Source organism: Astyanax mexicanus, chromosome 15 (genome assembly GCF_023375975.1).
Source record: "Astyanax mexicanus isolate ESR-SI-001 chromosome 15, AstMex3_surface, whole genome shotgun sequence".
Classification (NCBI taxonomy): Eukaryota; Metazoa; Chordata; class Actinopteri; order Characiformes; family Acestrorhamphidae; genus Astyanax; species Astyanax mexicanus.
Window position 1 is genome coordinate 9,764,582 of NC_064422.1, and position 18,740 is coordinate 9,783,321.

The following is an 18,740-nucleotide window of genomic DNA, read 5'->3' on the forward strand; positions in this document are numbered from 1 at the left end:
CAGGTTTCTAAGTGAATAGTGAGTGAATCAAAATAAAGTAGTTTCTAATAAAGTGGCCAATTAGTGAGAACAATGTTTTTACCAGTACCACCAGTAACACTGAAGTTACAATGTAATCTGATAGACTTTTTCCATTAAGAGGGGGTCTACAGTCTTTAACTATGCTCAGAGAGTGCACCTACATTATTGGTGTTTCTGCTAAAATAAACAGTGACTAGAGATGTACCTAATAATCTGGCAGCTCAGCATGTATTTCAGATACAGATAAAAGTACAGGTAGATCAATAGATAATGCATACCCCTGTGATGCGCAGACGAGCTCGAGCTCTTCGCCTGAAGAGTTTTCCTGCTGTCCGTCGAGCGACTGACTTACCAGCCCTCTCTGATTGGCCCTCGCAGCCGTCACTCAGGCCTGAGGTGACGTCTGAAGCATAGCTGTAAACATTTCCACATAGAAACATTAAACAAACATTAAACCTCATTCAAAGCATAATGTAACCACTGTCTAATCAAAAGGAAATAACATATAGCATAATAACATATTAGCCTTGCTAAGCAAAGGTTTAGAGAGACAGTTAGACAGTTGTTCCACCTGTTAGCAACATGATTACACACTGATGTTTGTGTTTGGAACTACTGAACATGGCTCAATGATATTTTCACTATACAAAGATAATCTGTATAGCACTCAAACCTGCCCTTCCACGTTCTTGCTCAACACACTCTTTTAGAGCAGGAATGTGGAAACCATCTGCATCCGAGGCAGTGGGGTATAATTTGTAGTGATTATCGCAGGCTATTATACACACTTAACATAAATTATAATGGGGAAATGGGGCATGTATTTGGGAGGTGGCCTTAGATTAGTTTATATTACTACATCATTTCAACAAACTAACTGTCCCCTACACTGTGTCAAAATGTTTGGACGAATGGACCAATAGAATTTCTCCAAAATCTTTCCTTGAAAGTTAAGAAGGTTTTATCTCGCTCCTGTAAAGTTGGTGTTTGTTTTACATGTATTTAAGTGATCAATTTTAGCTATTGGAACTTTTCATCTATTATACACACATAACATAAATCATAAATAGTAAATAGGGCCTGTATATCCTAAGGAAACTGAGCTGATCCTGAGCTAATCCTGAGCTGATGCTGAGCTGATCCTTACAATACAATAAACCTTGAAGATTGGCCATTTATACAGAACTTTCATACACAGCATGTATGGCACTGGTACAGTAAATGGGGAAATGTGTGTGTGTGTTTGTTTTTAGGGGGTAGCTTAAGGGGGGTTTAATCTTTGCACATGCCTGGCTATATCACACTATTTCATATCAAAACCAGATGATTAGAACAGCGTGCACTTCGATCGCTGTGTAAAAGGACTTATCGAATCAAAACTGGCAGAAATTTGGGCAAAGATTACACTATAAAGCTTTAATGTCAGGTTTCATTTACAATGTAGAAGGGCGTGAGCAGCGCTCCCCTGTCCTCATTGGTTCCTTCTTTCCTGCTGAGAGGGCAGAGGTCTGCTACTTTGGGAAGGAGCTATAACTAAATTTGGGTAACATAAAAAAATCCAGAGGAATTCCTGTGATTCTTTACAGCCTTGCTTAGCTAATATCAGACCTTTAAATGAGGCCTTTCTGGCCCTGCTGTTATAAAGTTTTACAAGTTTTAAGAAAACAAACTTTCTCCATTCACTCATCAGCTCAGCTCTACTTTTATACGCTTCTTACTTCAGAGCTAAATAAATAAATATGTGCGTAAGAGTGCTTCTGGACAGCGGAGCTCAGCCCTGCCACAGCCGAGACGCTTTTTTAACTCAAAACAAAGATATAACTGTTAGAGGAAACGAAGAGACACGGTGTTTAGATTGGCTTTATACTGGTTTGTACTTTTGGGCCCTAAAACCATTGTTTGGGTTTCAGGTTCTGTGCTTATAGATTCCGTTTGGAAAGCAAGACGCTGCAGCATCCAAATCCTCGCCCTCCTACCGGGCATATAAACATTTACGGGCAGCCTACTGCTTGGCAAACTGCGGCCCGTGCTTTAAGCCCCACCCACTGAGAGCCGTGTGTGAGTGCTTTTGGATTTAATGAGCAGAACGCCAGCGGAATGTGTGTGTGCTGTGTGTGTGTGCTGTGTTATGAAAGATGAGAGGAGAAGATGAAGCCCGGAGGACAATGTGAACTCCTGCCAGGCTGAAAGGCTCACTCAAACTCACACACACACACACACACACACTCACACTCTCACACACACACACCCACACACTGAGGCATGCACCCCCAGGGTGGTAAAGCTTTTCTTTAACAAAAACAACCTTAAACCCACAGCTCAGAGCGTTCTGACTGAGGATAAACAGGATTCACAACCCACTTTGATATGAGATTGTGTGGGAGGCATGTGTAGTGACCCACATGTGAGCTGAGTGTGTAAGTGTGTGAGTGTGAGGAGTGTGTGTGTGTGTTTGCAGGGGGCTTTACAGTATGTACAGTACCTGTCCACAGGTGAGGAGATGGGGCTAGAAGGTCCTGAGACTGCTGCTTTTTCAGAGCTGTTAGTCACAGCGATGCTCTGGAGAGAAGAAGAGAGGAGAGGATATAAAAAGACTGTTAGACAATAACGGAAATCTCCGGCGCTCGTAAACCTGATCTCTATCTGCAGTGGGGGTCCCTTAATAGAGACACGCTTTCCTGCACTCCGAGGCTCAGAGGGGCAGGGCTGTCTGTGCCTTTTTAGGAACTGCCATTATACAGACTGTCAACACACAGCCTTTCCTTTACAGTCTATAACTAAGGCAACTAAAATTTGAGTTATATATAGAAGTTATATATATAAACTAGGTAAATATCAGGTTTAAACAAAAAATTTACTGAGTTGCATTATAGATATGTGTACTTGAGTAAAATAATTACATGACTTTTACTTTAACTAAACTTACATATACAGCTCTGGAAAAATTTAAGAGATCACTTCAGTTTCCCTGTTTTTGCTATTTATAGGTTTATGTTTGAGTAAAATGAACATTTTTGTTTTATTCTATAAACTACAGACAAAATTTATCCCAAATTTCAAATTAAAATATTGTCATTCAGACCATTTATTTGCAGAAAAAAAGCTTTTAGACCTCAAATAATGCAAAGAAAACAAGTTTTAAGTTCAAGATTTAAGAGTTCAGAAATCAATATTTGGTGGAATAACTATATATGTATCTTGACATCATGTTCTCCACCAGTCTTACACACTGCTTTTGGATAACTTTATGCTGCTTTACTCCTGGTGCAAAAATTCAAGCAGTTCAGTTTGGTGGTTTGATGGCTTGTCAATTTTTTTAAGTGGCCTCTTATTTTCTTCCAGAGCTGAATATATTTTTTATATTTATTTATTATTGATTGATTGATCTGCCTGAGCTTTGTGATGTGTCTGAGTACTAAACGTGCACAGACACATCATCCACGCCTATAGCACAGTTGAACCTGTGAAGGCGCTGCAAATGCAAAAATTCCCACAATAAAAGCATTTTTAGAGGTTAGGAAATGTTTATAATAATTGGAAAATGGGATTCAAATTTGAAATAAAATTGAAACAAAATGTAAATATAATAAAATTATGATAAAAAAGCAAAAACAAAATAAATCTGTAGGGGCAAATAGTTTGATAACAGCACTAAATGATTACTGACTGTATACTATAGTTATAATAGACTGAGATTGGGCTGAAAAATACTGGAGAATCCTTAAACACTTTCTATTACACTCATGACTGCCTTAGTCAATAGGAGCTACAGTAGTTTAATAAGCCATTTAATAAGTTATCATGCTGAACACATCAGCTCACAGCTAAAGCATTTCATGGCAGCATTGAGCTGAAGCTCCTGCAGTCTCTGTGAAATTTCTCATAATTTCTCTAAAGCACTCACTGAAGGAAAACGGAGAGCCTTAACTGGTGGAGTGGGCGTGGCTGATGTGGCTGTGGCTAATGGACTGGGTGGAACAGGAAGGCTGATTGTGTTACCCTTAGTCACCTCGAGCCCTTCTTGGAAGCTGGAGGGACTCAGATAGCCGTCTGTATCGCAATCCGCTGGCAAATTAGAGGGAGAAAATAGAGTTTAGTAAAAGTAACTGTTTTAAAAGCATTCAGGAACTAATAACACAGATTTATTTTATATATGTATAATGTGTGTAACTAACACTTTAAGTAAAAGTGTAAAAGTACTGGTTTCAAAACTATTTATAAAAGGATAAAAGTAAAAGTAATGTAAGGGGAAAAATAAAGCCATTAAAAACAAAATCTCAGGCGGCAGTCCTATAGTGCACAAGCCGAAATGAAATAGGAGTAACGAGGCTATTTTTAAAACATAAGGAGTAGAAAGTTCACATAATTGTTTGAAAATGTAAGAAGTAAAAGTAAAAAGTCTGAAAAATAATAATTACTTCAGTAAAGTATAGATATCGAACATTTCTACTCATAATAATGAAGTTACCTGACACCTCTGCTCAAAAATAATATGAGTATCATTACATAAGATATGTTTATTTTAGCAAAAAAATACTGTCCTGAACCATAATGCTGTGAGCTCGGAAATAGTTTGCACTGTGTACCATTCAGAAGTTTAGCACTTTTGCCATAACAATGGAACACTAGAGAAGCTTAACACTATTTTTAACAGCTAAGCTCTATTCAAAACAGAGCTAAAGGCTAAAAGTGGAAGAACCAGAATCACATCAGCCTTTCACTACAAAAAACAATCACAACAATCTCTGTTCAAGTGAGCAAAACAAAGTGTTATTCTGAACGAGGGAATTGTTTAACCCTCGCATTGTGTTCATCCGACTCATTCGCAGCCTCTGTTCATTCACTCAAACCCGCCTTTCCTCTCGCCGATTCACAACCCGCCTGCAACTCACAGCTAAAAGGCTTCTGATGTAAGAGCGTGGATGGAGTGAAATATTACAGTTAATCTCTCTGTTCAGGTTTCCCATACATACATCATGTTATGCTGACCAATCAAGTGCCTTCACCACTGCACACACACACGCACACATACACACACACACGATTAAAACTGGTTTACGAGGTTAGGTCACTCAACATCCACTATATTAGATTTCCTAGACTTCACACACCATGAAGGACACAAGCAGAGGTTATAGATATTACATCACCTTAAAACAGGGTAAATCATTTATAATACAGGCTGGTCGAAAACAAGGTCAGGGGCGTGGAAGAGTAAAGTGGGCGATAAAGGGGCTGCAGCCCAACCAGATTTCCGATTTGCTGAACTGAAACAGCTACAATAATTACATTTTTTCTTCAATTGCTAACACACTAAAGTAACCTACATAGCAGAACCACTTAAACTGACACACAGAGCATATAACTTCGTCTCAAGTCAACACATTTTCTGCTTTACACACATTTAGCAATTGAAAATGACTCTTTTTAATTTCACAAAAATAAATTTAATTTAATTTTTTTATTTTTTTTTTATTTCTTTGCATTAAAAATAACACTCTGTCACATGTTTCCATATCAAAACACTGCATGTCTAAATTACACTAATCAGCTCACTGGCCTTTATACAGATCTGGAAAAAAATTAGGAGAGTAATTCAGTTTCTGAAACTTTTTGTCTGGTTTTGCTATTTATAGGTACATGTTTGAGTATAATGAACATTGTTGTTTACAACATTTCTCCCAAAAAATGGCTGAAATAACAAAAAAGATGCAGAGCTTTTAGACCTCAAATAATGCAAAGAAAACTAATTCATATTCATAAAGTATTAAGAGTTCAGAAATCAATATTTGGTGGAATAACCCTGGTGTTTAATCACAGTTTTCAAGCATCTTGGCATCATGTTCTCCTCCACCAGTCTTACACACTGCTTTTGAATAACTTCTGATAATGCTATATTTAGATTTGGTTGCATTGCCTTATTTTGCAGGATACACGAGTTTGTTTGTTTTCTGCATTTCTGTGTGTGGATTTGTGAACTGTGTTAAGTATTTTGTTAAAACCAGCGTAGTTTACAAAATTGTATTTTATCACTTGGAAAAAAAACGTGAACATGGGTGGAGTAACTGTCTAAGTGTCAATAAGAAGGGTCATGACACATCGACTGAAGAGCAACCAATAACATAACTCTAGTGAATGTGAACTGTAATGATATCTGAGTGTATCAATGCTCACAGGTCACTGAGGAGTAGCTGGTGTGGCGGAAGTGGAAGTGCTGGTCAGCCTCTGGTTCCTCTGGCTCTGGTGGGAACCCCCTGCTGATGCCATACTCCAGGGAGTTTACAGGAGAGACCGCAGGACGCTCTTGAAAAGGTGGAGTGGGCGGGATCTGAACAGGAGAGGAGGCTAGGCTATCGGGGGCTCGGCTAACGGGCTTCGGCGAGGGAGGTTCAAGCTCCTCCTCGATTGCCACCTCCTGCTTCCTCTTCTTCTGCTCCTCAGCCAGCCGACGCTGCCTTTCCCGCTGGCGCTTAATGGCCGTGACTCGGTCCCGCATGGCCTTGGCTACCAGCTTGTAGTCCGCTTCGCATACAAATCCCAGCACCACCTGGGGGAGGAGAAACAGGGAGCATTTGAAGTTTATTTACTGAAATTAAAGTTAGCCATGAGCCATAAAGTTTACCCTAGGCTAACACACTAGCCTTTACCTTACTTACGTAGAAATGTTGGGTATCTATACTTTACTGGAGTAATTTTTTTTTCAGCTGACTCCTTACATTTCACACAATTATTTGAAATTTCTACTCCTCGTTACTCCTATTTCATTTCAGCTGGTTTTCATTTCGGCTTCTCATCATTCAATAAAACCAGATAAATCTCTCCATCCAGATAGAGTGAATCTGATTGTGATTGAATAAAAAAAAATGTGAATGGATATACCTTTCCGACTTCCTATTGGTTTATACTGTAATCCATCACACCTGCACACGTCACGTCACTTTTGTTATTAATGGCTTTATTTATTTATTTTTTTACTTTACATTACTTTTATGCCTTAAGCTGTTTTGAAACCAGTACTTTTACTTAAGGAGTAAAAAGCTTGAGTTGATTCTTCAACTTCTGCAAAAGTACTTTAAACCTTAGTCTCCATACTTCTACCTACAGAGTAATGAATGTGAACACTTTCGACACCTTTGCAAGAAACTAAACTTTCCTGAGCTCAAGGACTTGGACCAAGTTATTGCTTCAGCCCCAATCAAAACCTCTATCCCCTAGTTAATGACCCTCAGCTAACACTAAATGTTGAGTTAAAGCCCTAGCCTTGGGCTAATGTTCTATCTGAAGCTAACACATTAGGCCCAGAAAAAGCACTATCCCTGGGCTAAAGATCCAGCCCTGAAATAAAGCCCTAGTCCTGAGTTACATTACATTTACCATTATAGCTCCTAGCTAAAGCCTTAACCTTGAGTTAATGCTCTAAAGAAACCAACTGTGAGCTAAAGCACTCCAGATTCCAACTCAGTAACACTAACCAAACATGCTAACTGCACTCAGCTCAGTTTACTGCAGTCTGCAAAATTAATTCTTCTATGGTCTTGATACGAAACTAAACACTGTTTATCTACATAATCACACATAATCCAAGGTGGACCTCAGCAGACATCTGATTAATTTTCCACAGTCCTGGAATGCTGTGTTTCCTTACAAACTATGTAGGCCAAGGTCACCTGTCCCTTACTGTCCATCAGTACACTGTCCAGCCAGATTAAGGCGATAACCCAAAGTCCATCACAAAATTCGCTCCTGATGAAAAGTGCACGTGGTGAGAGAGAAAGGAAGGATTGTTTACGTCTGGGTTAATTAAGAGGAGCTCAGCGTGGAGGGGTTTGGAACACACGTCCGAGACCATTTTTTCATCAGGCATGTGACCTCCTCTTCCTCCTATCCTGTCCCGCCTCTCACATTACCAGAGTGATGAATGAACTGAGCGGCCGTGTCCTTGAGCGCTGTTATTCAATCGATCCAGCTGTCGTCGGGGGGCTCCAGGCTTTACACCTCTGCTTTGAGAAGAAGCTGTAAATGGTAACGGAGGGGTTCCATATATGAAGAGAGGAGACCCGCTGAGAGGACGCCCTACAGAAAAACTATAGCATGTGTGGTTTAATAGAATTTGGGCTTGAAGTCTTCAAAGACTGTCCTTCAATTAGGGGCACAGGAAGAGTGGGTAATGGGGGTCGAGTGAGGACAGGCTGGTAAACATCATGAGGAAGATCTGAGAGAACTTAGGGAGGTTTTACCAGTCTGCACTTCCTGTTAGCCTGTTAGCTGAGGCTATCCACTTAGGGAAGGCTGTATTACTAATATAAACAGCATGATGAGGTTCTGTTAGCTGGTTATTGACACGAGCGGTTAGCTAAGCTAAGCTAACTTTAGCCACCCCCAAGTTATCATAGTCTTTATGTTCAGTGTTGGTACTATTGCAACCATTGTGTACATGTGATTAAATGTGATTAGGGTCCAACCAAACTTGAGTCAGCTTAGTTTCAAGTCAACATAGAAAGGTGTCAAAAGTATAAAAGTATTCACATTCATTACTCAGATGAAGTATAGATACTAGGGTTTAAAATACTTAAAATAAAGTGAAATATCAAGTCAAGCTTTTTACTCTTTAAGTAAAAGTCTAAAAGTATGGGTTTCAAAACTACTATAAAAGTAAAAGTAATGTAAGGGGAAAAAATAAAGCCATTAAGAATAAAAGCTTAGCCTGTGACACAGAGTCCTACAGTGCACCACCCTCAAAACACATTTTTCTAAAAGCCACTGTGACTATAATGTTCTATTAAAATGTTAATGTTGATGAATTTGGGATGCACTAGGCTATCTAGTGTTACAGCTGCATATATGCTGATTGTAAATGAATGTATTTTAGTAGAATGTAAAAATATTACAGAAGCTTAGTTGGACTGGAGTTTGTCTGGAGTTCTCTTGAGTATCTGCACGGATCATCTTCATACTAGGCTACATACGTCTGCTATGTTCTTGCTAAAGTGTGGGGGGCGGGACGTGTGCAGGTGTGAAGGATCACAGTATAAACCAGTAGGGTGGTATAAACGAAAATGGTATATGTTTATACTTCTTTACCCCCAATCACAATCAGATATCTGGATGGAGAGATTTATCTGGATAGGGGTTTTAATGAACGATGAGAAACCGGATTGAAAACAAGCTGAAATGAAATAGGAGTAAAGAGGCTGTTTTTAAAATGTAAGGAGTAGAAAGTTTAGATAATTGTGTGAAAATTTAAGAAGTAGAATTAAAAAGAGCAAGCACTGTAGCAGGAGCTGAAGCCCTAGACCTGAGCTAATGCACCAGCCAAGAGCTAAAGCTTGAAAAAGCTAACATCCTAGCATTTAGCATTAGCTCTAGCTAGCTGGATTAGCCCTAAGAGTCTCAAGATTCATACAGTGCCCAGCTGAGATTCCATCCACAAGCTAACGTAGTGATCACAGCTAAACCAATAGCTCTGAGGTAACTAACACACTAGCCTTAAAACAGAGCATTAGACCTAAGATAATGCTAATGCACTAGCAAGCTGCATAAGCTGAATCCCATGTTAACGGACTGGCCGTAGCTAAAGCAGAAGCCCAGAGTTAACTCTCTGGCCAAATGCTAACCCCCTGGAATAACACGTACCATTTCCTGCGCCACTTCCTCTGGCACGTCCTTGTACAGCTCGAACAGGAACTCAATGGCGTTGTTGTCCTTGTACTTCCCATGAAGCTTCTTGGTGTCGTCCATTCGCAGCCACAGCTTCAGACTGGACTTCTCCATGTCGTCTTCCTCCGCCAGCTCCACGTGGACACCATTGTGCTCCTGGAAGAAGGTGTGCTCCAGCAGGTCCTGAATGGTGTACCTGACCATGGAGACACAACAGAAATTAACAGGAGAAATAAACTTTACTGAAAGACATTTTCCTGTGCTTGATATGGATGGAGGCAGGACACCGGCGCTGCTGGACAGTAGGACTGATTTAATGCAGGAAAATTATATTACAGACGTAATTAAAGCCACACAGACTGTTCTTATCTCAGAGGAGAAATGTTTACTGTCATGTATGAAAGCAAATGAATCAGCATAATTCTATTTAATAATCAAGTTCAATACTTCAAATATAATCGCATTACTAAGTGGACGGCTTTGCCACAAGGATGGCTGATATGCAGAAGTTTGGGTACCCTGCTTGCGGATGTTCTCAGTATAGTAAAGCAGAGTAAGTTAAATATAACATTTATCGGCACATTTTACATACATTTTCTATACTGAATTTAAAACATATTGGGAAAGAAACACAGCACACAGCTCATTTAAATATTTATACTTAAATACTTTATTATACCATACTTAGAAATGTAACAATAAAATGTACTGTTTTTGTATTTTATTGTACTTTACTGTATGGTGCTATTTCTGATTTAATTTTACTTAACTGTACTGTACTGTTTTCTACTGTACATGTACTGTACATGTGGTAGTACTATACTGTATAATACTGTATATTTTTGATCTTGTATTGTAGTTTCATACTGTATTGCACCATACTGTATTCTTCTCAACTGTTTTGTATTGTAATTTATCATTGTTTTATAACTAGTTTATTAGTTTTTATGTTTTTTTACTGCTAGCACATCTAAAAAAGAATATTGTTAAAAAGTTACTTTATTTCAGCAATTCATAGATTATACAGATGTATTACACACAGAGTAATCTATTTCACTGTTTTATTATCAAGTCCAAAGTCAGTGCAGTGTTTTCCCAGAAAATCTTACAGCACTTCATGCTTCCCTCTGCTACTGACAACTTTTATGGAGATGCGGATTTCATTTTCCAGCAGGACCTGGCACACTGCCCACACTGCCAAAAGTACCAATTGGTCTTATATAATATTCTTATTTTCTAAGACACTGATTTTTGGGTTTTCATTGGCTATAAAACAGAATCATCAACAACAAAATAAGTAAACACTTAAAATAGATTAAAATAGAATTTAATACATCTAATAATAAATGACTTTCACATTTTAAACTGAATTACTGAAATAAAGTAACTTTGCAATGATATTCTATTTTTTTTTTGATGCACTAGTATATTGCATACTTAATCATGACTGAATAATTTCCAAATTAGAAAATACAAATACAAAATATTTGCTATATTTGAGTCATACAAAAAAGCAAACAAACAAGTTACCTTTCATCTTTGTTCATACGAATACACCCTTCAATAATCTCCTTCAGCTCAGGCACTTTCACTTTGTAGAAGCTGTCTGGTTTCATTCCCTGAGAGGTTGAATAAACACAGCAAATATTTTAGCAAACACAGAACAGTCATACTCTAACAGATGGTGTGAAACAACTCTACTTCAGGTAGAGTGCAGTATATATTATATAACAGTTTATAATATTCAAATATTAACCAGTAGATAATCTGAGTTTCAAACGAAAACTACTGTATATTTACAAACACCATATGACCAGGGAACCTAACCATCTTGGAGTGATGAGGGGAAAGAGTGCCATCTCTCCACCCAGAGAGAGCAAGGCCTGGGCTCTGGCAGCTGATGGCAAGCTGCATGACCAGGATTCAAACCAGCCTCAGTAACATTATTACTGTGAAAGGCCAACCAGCTTAACAGTAAGAAGTCAATTAAAAGTGCTTAAAATACCCAGGAATGAAAATACTGTCTGTGGACATCAACAAAGTTACGGTTGTTGTTCGATTAGAGTAAATATAGCACCAAACACACTTCAAACTGGACACATTTACAGTAGCAAGGAACACTCTAAAAGTGTTAAATCTTGTTTTTAGTGTTTATCTGTGATAATACAAATATTTAAGTGAATACAAGTGATAATACAAAGATTAAATCCCATTATAACAGCTATTACTGCTGAAATCCAGATAATTCCATAGGCTTTTTCAACCTTCCTCTCAAGGCTTTACACAGCTTAGGCCTGAAGTGCTCGGCTAATGCTAATTCTCCACTAAACACTCTTTCTAATCCACGACTCTGAGCCTTTAAACATGGACGCTTACAGATTTATTCCTCAAGAGAACTCATTTTTTAATTATAATTGATTTAATGAGATGAATATTTAAACTAAATGATTTGTCACATGTTTAAATAAACTAAACAGAAAGGTTTATTCATTTTTTCTCATATATTATGCTGCTATTTCTCTCAGAACATTAAATTTGCTCTACATTTTGCTGAAGGTCCAGCTGTGAATATTAACACCGCGGTCATTAGCTTTTTTCTGGTTGGTCATTTGGTCTGAGCCTCTCATAGAGTCTGAATTACAGCTTGTTGTCTTCCCGTCAAGGCTCTTACAGCGATGTTTGTGGAGCCTCTGCAGAGCATACAGGTTCATGAAGCATCGGAGTCACGGATCGGTTCAGTTTCTGTTTCGTCTGCTTTGTGGAGCGAACAGCACACAGAGAGCCTCTTCACTCCAGAACTCAGTACTGGAGCTGCCCGAAAACATCGGAAAACCACGCCAGACACAACTTTCAGTTTCAATTCCAATCCAACAGGATTCATTTACTCATTTCATTTCCCTCCAAATAAACTTTCAGATGTTCAGCATCCAAACAAGGGAAGTTCTCTACAAGTACGGTCATATGCAAATGTTTTGCCGCCCTGCTTATGTGGCTTATATGTCGTTGTTATCTAAATAAGTAAATAAGTCCTCTATAGGAGACATTTATAAATATGATTTGATACATTTTATGTTTAGAATATTTTTTATCCTTTATATATATATATATATATTTTTTTTTCATTTTATTTCAAATTTTGTTCCGTTTTCTCTCAATTTAGCTAGGCCATAAAATCCTGTACCATGACCCCTGGCTTGTCATTGTAGAAAAATAAACAGACCTTTTTCCAAGTAATTTCCTGTTGAGCTGATCATAAAAAATTGTAAATGTAAAGAACAGCTTCCAGACCCACATTATGACAAATAAACATTAAAGAACATGGAGAAAATGGATGACAAGTCAGTAATACAGCTCTGAAAAAAAAAGCGACCACTTCAGTTTCTGAATCTGTTTCTCTGATTTTGCTATTTATATTTATATATATACGTTTATGTTTGAGTAAAATGAACATTCCATAAACTACGGAAAACATTCCTCCCAAATTCCAAATAAAAATATTGTAATTTAAAGCATTTATTTGTAGAAAATGAGAAATTGCTAAAATACCAAAAAAGATGCAGAGCTTTCAGACCTCAAATAATGCAAAGAAAACAAGTTCATATTCATAAAGTTTTAAGAGTTCAGAAATCAATATTTGGTGGAATAACCCTGGTTTTTAATTACAGTTATCATGCATCTTGGCATTATGTTCTCCTCCACCAGTCTTGCACACTGCTTTTGGATAACTTTATTTCACTCCTGGTGCAAAAAATCAATAGCTGTATAATGAAAAGTGCTATCATCAACATGTTTTAAATGAATTAGTTGCAGTCTTAATTTGTAGCAGCTGTCTAAAAAAGCATGCCAGAATTTGTGCTTGGAACTATATTTTTGCACTTAAATACTTAGTTTTAAAAATAATATATCATTTTGAATCTGAGCATTTCAGCGATTCAGCTTAGCTTTTATTCTGTTTTAACTATCTCAACTAAACACCAAACAACTGAGTTTGTTAACAGCAGGTCTGAGCTGCTGAGAAACACAATGATTAGATATTATTCTACAAGCAGCACAAGGCTTTTTATCATTTATAAAGAATATATTGGATGTTAGAAGCTTAACTTTTCACCGGATGACTTTTTTTATACATCTCTTGCACTTTTTATAGTTATATAATAAAAAGACAGCATGTTTCCGAAAATGAGCGAGGTTATGTTTTCCGAGCGACCCGTGGAACGACGGGATCCTTGCAGGGGACATTCCAGATCCCACCAGCAGGTCTAATCCGACTCGGCTCCGGCCACGAGCAGAATTAAGACTCCACTCAAGGCTGATCGGGGCGAGTTCTCAGGGAAATGAGCGGAAATGAGGAGAGAAGGGCAGAGAGAGAGAAAGAGACGAAGAGATGAAGAGAGATGTATAGCATGTTTACGGCTCTTTTTCCAGGCGTATTTATGGCTCCATACTCAGGGCAGTTCATTGGGGGGCCGTCATGGTGGGGGACCAGATAAGGACATCCAGATGGACTCATGTGTCACTGCTTATGTAAAGTGTACTCACGCTGGGCTGCACATGGCAGATGTGAACAACACTGCGGTGATGAAGAAAGGGACGAAGAAATTCAACAGAATTTCAAAGCTGCTTTAAAGGCTGGACACGGCCTTTAAAGTGTGCCACTGTTTCTCATAAAAACGTCCCGATGCTCAGCTAAAATAGTTGTTTCTGGTTCTGTTTAGTTGCAGTTCGTCTCAAAACTGAAGAAAGACTGGTATATTTGCTTTTTGTTGCTAAGGAATAGACAGTTTGACAGGAAAAGGTAATTTTATAATAATTAAGGGCTATTATTTGTTCTTTTAGGGATACTGTGATGCCACTACATAAGGGGACCTGTGGTGAGACCTACCTTAGGATAATACTATAATATATTTCAAATAGTGTTATTTAGGTTACTCCACAGAGAGTATAATTCCTAGTTTCCTATGACTTTTCACAAGGAAGAGAAGGTATGGTGTTGGGCCTCTACCTATTGTCTGTTTTAAGCTGTTTTCAGTTTTTGTTTTTTTTTTTTAAAAAGGGTGACTCTTATTTTGAATATAAGCCTACAGGAAACAGGAAGTAAGGGCGGCCATTTTGTTTTTTGAGAGTCAAGGTCAGGGAGAAGGCAGGTCAGAGAAGGCAATGCTGCTTTAAGCCCTAGCAATTTTTTGGCTCCTTTTGGTTTTATATTTTACCTCTTTGTCCTTGGCAATGTAATTGTTCTCTAACCGGTGGAGATACATCAAGGAGCTGGGTGAGATTATTCGTTTTTTTTTTTTTTTTGCCTCGCTTGTTTGGTTTTGTTTGATACTTGTTGGGCCCTGGATACAATTTTGGGTGTTTTGTTGGTTTCTTGTTTTTGCTTAATTTTTGAACATTATATTTTTGCTTGGATTATTATTTAATTTTTGGACATTATTTTTGCTTGGATTACCATTGAACCTTTTTTTTTTGACATTATTTTTGCTTGGATTACCATTGAACCTTTTTTTTCTTTTTTTTTTGGACATTGTGTTTGCTTGGATTATCATTTAAATTTTTGACATTATTTTTGCTTGAATTATCATTTAAAGTTTTGACATTATTTTTGCTTGAATTATCATTTAAAGTTTTGACATTATTTTTTCTTGGATTATCATTGTCGATTTGTTTGTGCCTTTCGGGTATCCTCTTCATATCTTGATTACTATTCCTATTTTAAGGTTCATGATCTTTTGTAATTAGTGACGTTTATCTAATGTTTATTTTTTGGTTTTGCTTTGTTGTGGCTGATGTTAGGAAACTAGTAAACTTTCTACTCGTGTAAGCTCTGATGTATTCTAGTATTTGCTGGTTCAAGTTTTTCCTCCCACTAAATTAGGTTCTGGATTTTATTAGTAACTCCTGAGTTTGGTTAGAGTGTTACAATACTTTAAGGAATTAATGTCTTATTCTACTGACAGATCATTCAAATAGCTTTACAACCACAAGCAAAATTATCTGTCAAATAAAAATAAAATGTAATTAATTCAAACTAATAAACACAGTCAAATTTATAATACTTTTAACACATATCACCTTAAAGAAAAACATGTCCATTGCTATGTGCAGGGTACGCGTAAACTATGGCATTTGTTCGACGCAGAAGTATAAATTGGCCTTAAGTTCCTGTCCCATGACATCTGGCATGTAAATGTATAAAGATAGACATATATTTGTCCAAGTAAAGTCCTGTTTAGCTGTTCATAATAAAAAGTCAAATGTATAATACTTTTAACACATACCACCTCAAAAACAAACATTAGATTAATAGTTTAAATATGTTTTCTATTCTTCAGATATAATTCTAGAAGAGAATCTGCTTTAACAATTGAACTGTGTTGTTGTTATAGATGGGAAGCTAATCATAGACCTGGTTTGTAGCTTATATTCACTCATATTCTCTCACTCACAATGTTGTTGTTTTTAAGTGAGGAACCTTATGCCATAGTTTGCTGCTGGTGGTAGCCAGCTTTGGGCATCATAAACATTAATTAACCCCTAATGTCATGTAAAAATAAAGAAGACATTTTTTTTGCTAATTTTTACATTCTGACAAACTGGGAATCTGATTCACATTTGATAAAATGATGAACGGACTACTTGGAATAAAATGTTTTTACATTGATTTCCACTGAAAGTAAAGCAGGTTTAAAGCTTCTATAAAGTGGTATGATGTAATGGGAGTGATGTGAGGCGAGAGCAACATCTACCCACAAAGAGAGAGCAAGGCCAATCCAATCGTGCTCTCTCAGACTCTGGCTGCTGATGGCAAACAGTATGATCTAGGATTCGAACCAGCGGTCCTCGGATCATAGTAGCAGCACATTTGTCCACTGTGGTCTAGGCATTCTTAAAATCGTCTACTTCAAGGTCAATTAAAATACTGCTGTCCCATGACTTTCAGCATATTTTTGCTCCAGTCAGGTGTACAGTAGTTTTACATAATACTTTTAGTGATACAGAGCCCTTAATATTCCCTTGAAATGCCAGTATTACTATAAAGTAATTGTATGTTTTGTATTTGTATTTATATATTCCATGTAATCTAAAAAGTGTTTGTAACAATAAAAAACAGAGATATCTGTTTGTTACCTTTCTCTTATTCAGTGTTTTAGTGTATTTCTGATATTAACATGTAAAAACAGCAGAAGAACTTCATGTAACTGGGTTCTATACTCACGCTGGTGACTTTGCGATAGATCTGTGCTGCATTCTGGCATTCAGAGTACGGGTATTCTGATGTAGCCATCTCCAAAATGCACATTCCAAACGCATAAACATCGACCGCCTCGTCATACTTCTCCTCGTACATCTCTGGAGCCATGAACTCCGGGGTTCCTGTAAAGATTTATCTCAGCTGTCAGTCATTTCACAGCATGCAGCATCTAATTATCATCACTCATTCACCCACACCCTCAGCGTTCCTGCTGCCTCACCGATTACACTCTTAGCAAACGATGCTCTCTTTAGCGTGGCCAGTCCGAGGTCACCGATCTTCACGCTGCCCGTGGGTCCGGTGATGAAGATGTTGTCGCACTTCAGGTCTCGGTGGATGATGGGAGGAGTACGCGTGTGCAGGAAGTGAAGACCTTTCAGGATCTGACGACTCCAGCGCTGCAGGAGCTTCAGCTTCATCTCCTTAAAACGCTTCAGATAACTGAGAGACAGAACCCCAAATAAATCAGCAAACTTTCATCAAACTAATCAACATAAAGCCAGTGTCTACCTGTAATTAACTGTATATAACACTGGAATACCGAACCCTTATAATCCTAGTCAGTGGTCAGTGAGAGGGTTTACCTGTAATTAACTCTATATAACATCACACTAAACTCTATTTAACATTACTAAATCCAAATAAACATAAAGTCAGTGGTCAGTGAAAGTGTTTACCTGTAATTAACTCTATATAACATCACACTAAACTCTATTTAACATTACCAAATCCAAATAAACATAAAGTTAGTGTCTACCTGTAATTAACTCTATATAACATTAGAATACTAAACCCAAATAAACATATGGTCAATGATCAGTGATTGTGTCTACCTGTAGCTAACTCTATATAACATTACACTAAACTATATAATATTATAATACTAAATCCAAATAAACATAAAGATAGTGTCTAGCTGTAATTAACTTTATATAAAATTAGAATAAACCGAAATAAACATAAAGTCAGTGGTAAGTGAGTGTCTACCATTAAATATCTTTATATAACATTATAATAAACTCTATATAACATTAGAATACTTAACTCAAATACATATTGAAGTGTGAGAGTATGATTTTGTTTCATTCCACCAGCAACTTACCTGATTTAATTTAAATAAAATAAAATAAAATGGGATTTTCAGGTGCTCTTTTTAAAAGCAGTTATTATAAACAGGAACCTGATGACTTTTTTAAATTATAGATTATATATTCTATATAACATATAGGATTTAACTCCTCACGTTTTGAGGGTGCCGGAGGTCATAAGTTCAGTGACCAGCAGGATGCATTTGTGTCCCTTCAGAGTGGACTTCCAGGAGTCGTAGAAGCGGACGATGTTCGGGTGCTGCAGGTTCTTCAGCATCTCCACTTCCTCGCTGAAGCGCTGCCGCTCCGCTTTGGTCAGTTTCCTCGTCTGAGGAATGAAATTCAGAATAAAATGAAGAGCTCATCTTCCTACAATAAACAATAGATGACGGTTGTCCAACGTGACATGCTTCTACATACTGAGACAGTGAATAATACACTAAAACACACTTGTAAACATTTAAAACACACTTATATGATTGAAATTTGGACAAAAAAATATTATTTTAATCATTTTAAACATTCTTAAATCATGAGAAATATTTAACTATAAAAAAGGACATTTCTGACTGTTCAGGAAAATGTAATAGGTCAAAGGTGTGGTACTGGAAATAAGGTCCCAGTTTACTTTTTACAAAGCACCAAAATCTGCCCCAATAAAACATGTGAGTACATTTTCTCTTTTGATTAGTCAGAGCTGTCTGGAACAGGAGCAAGAAAGT

At 37.4% G+C, this 18,740-nt stretch overlaps 1 protein-coding gene across 2 annotated transcripts in view; it reads right to left on the reverse strand.

Annotated features, from left to right (window-relative positions):
- wnk4a (WNK lysine deficient protein kinase 4a) overlaps window positions 1-18,740 on the reverse strand; it is a 76,905-nt gene that overhangs the window by 28,809 nt on the left and 29,356 nt on the right. The window contains exons 3-11 of one of the 2 annotated variants that reach the window (XM_049464659.1): window positions 18,174-18,346; window positions 17,151-17,371; window positions 16,895-17,052; window positions 11,209-11,297; window positions 9,655-9,874; window positions 6,196-6,568; window positions 3,950-4,086; window positions 2,504-2,580; window positions 300-435 (exon numbers count right to left, since the gene is read on the reverse strand). In XM_049464659.1, the coding sequence (XP_049320616.1) occupies window positions 300-435; window positions 2,504-2,580; window positions 3,950-4,086; window positions 6,196-6,568; window positions 9,655-9,874; window positions 11,209-11,297; window positions 16,895-17,052; window positions 17,151-17,371; window positions 18,174-18,346 (1,584 nt within the window). Of the gene's footprint in view, window positions 1-299; window positions 436-2,503; window positions 2,581-3,925; window positions 4,087-6,195; window positions 6,569-9,654; window positions 9,875-11,208; window positions 11,298-16,894; window positions 17,053-17,150; window positions 17,372-18,173; window positions 18,347-18,740 lie in introns of both variants that reach the window. The other variant, XM_049464658.1, reaches the window with a different exon arrangement.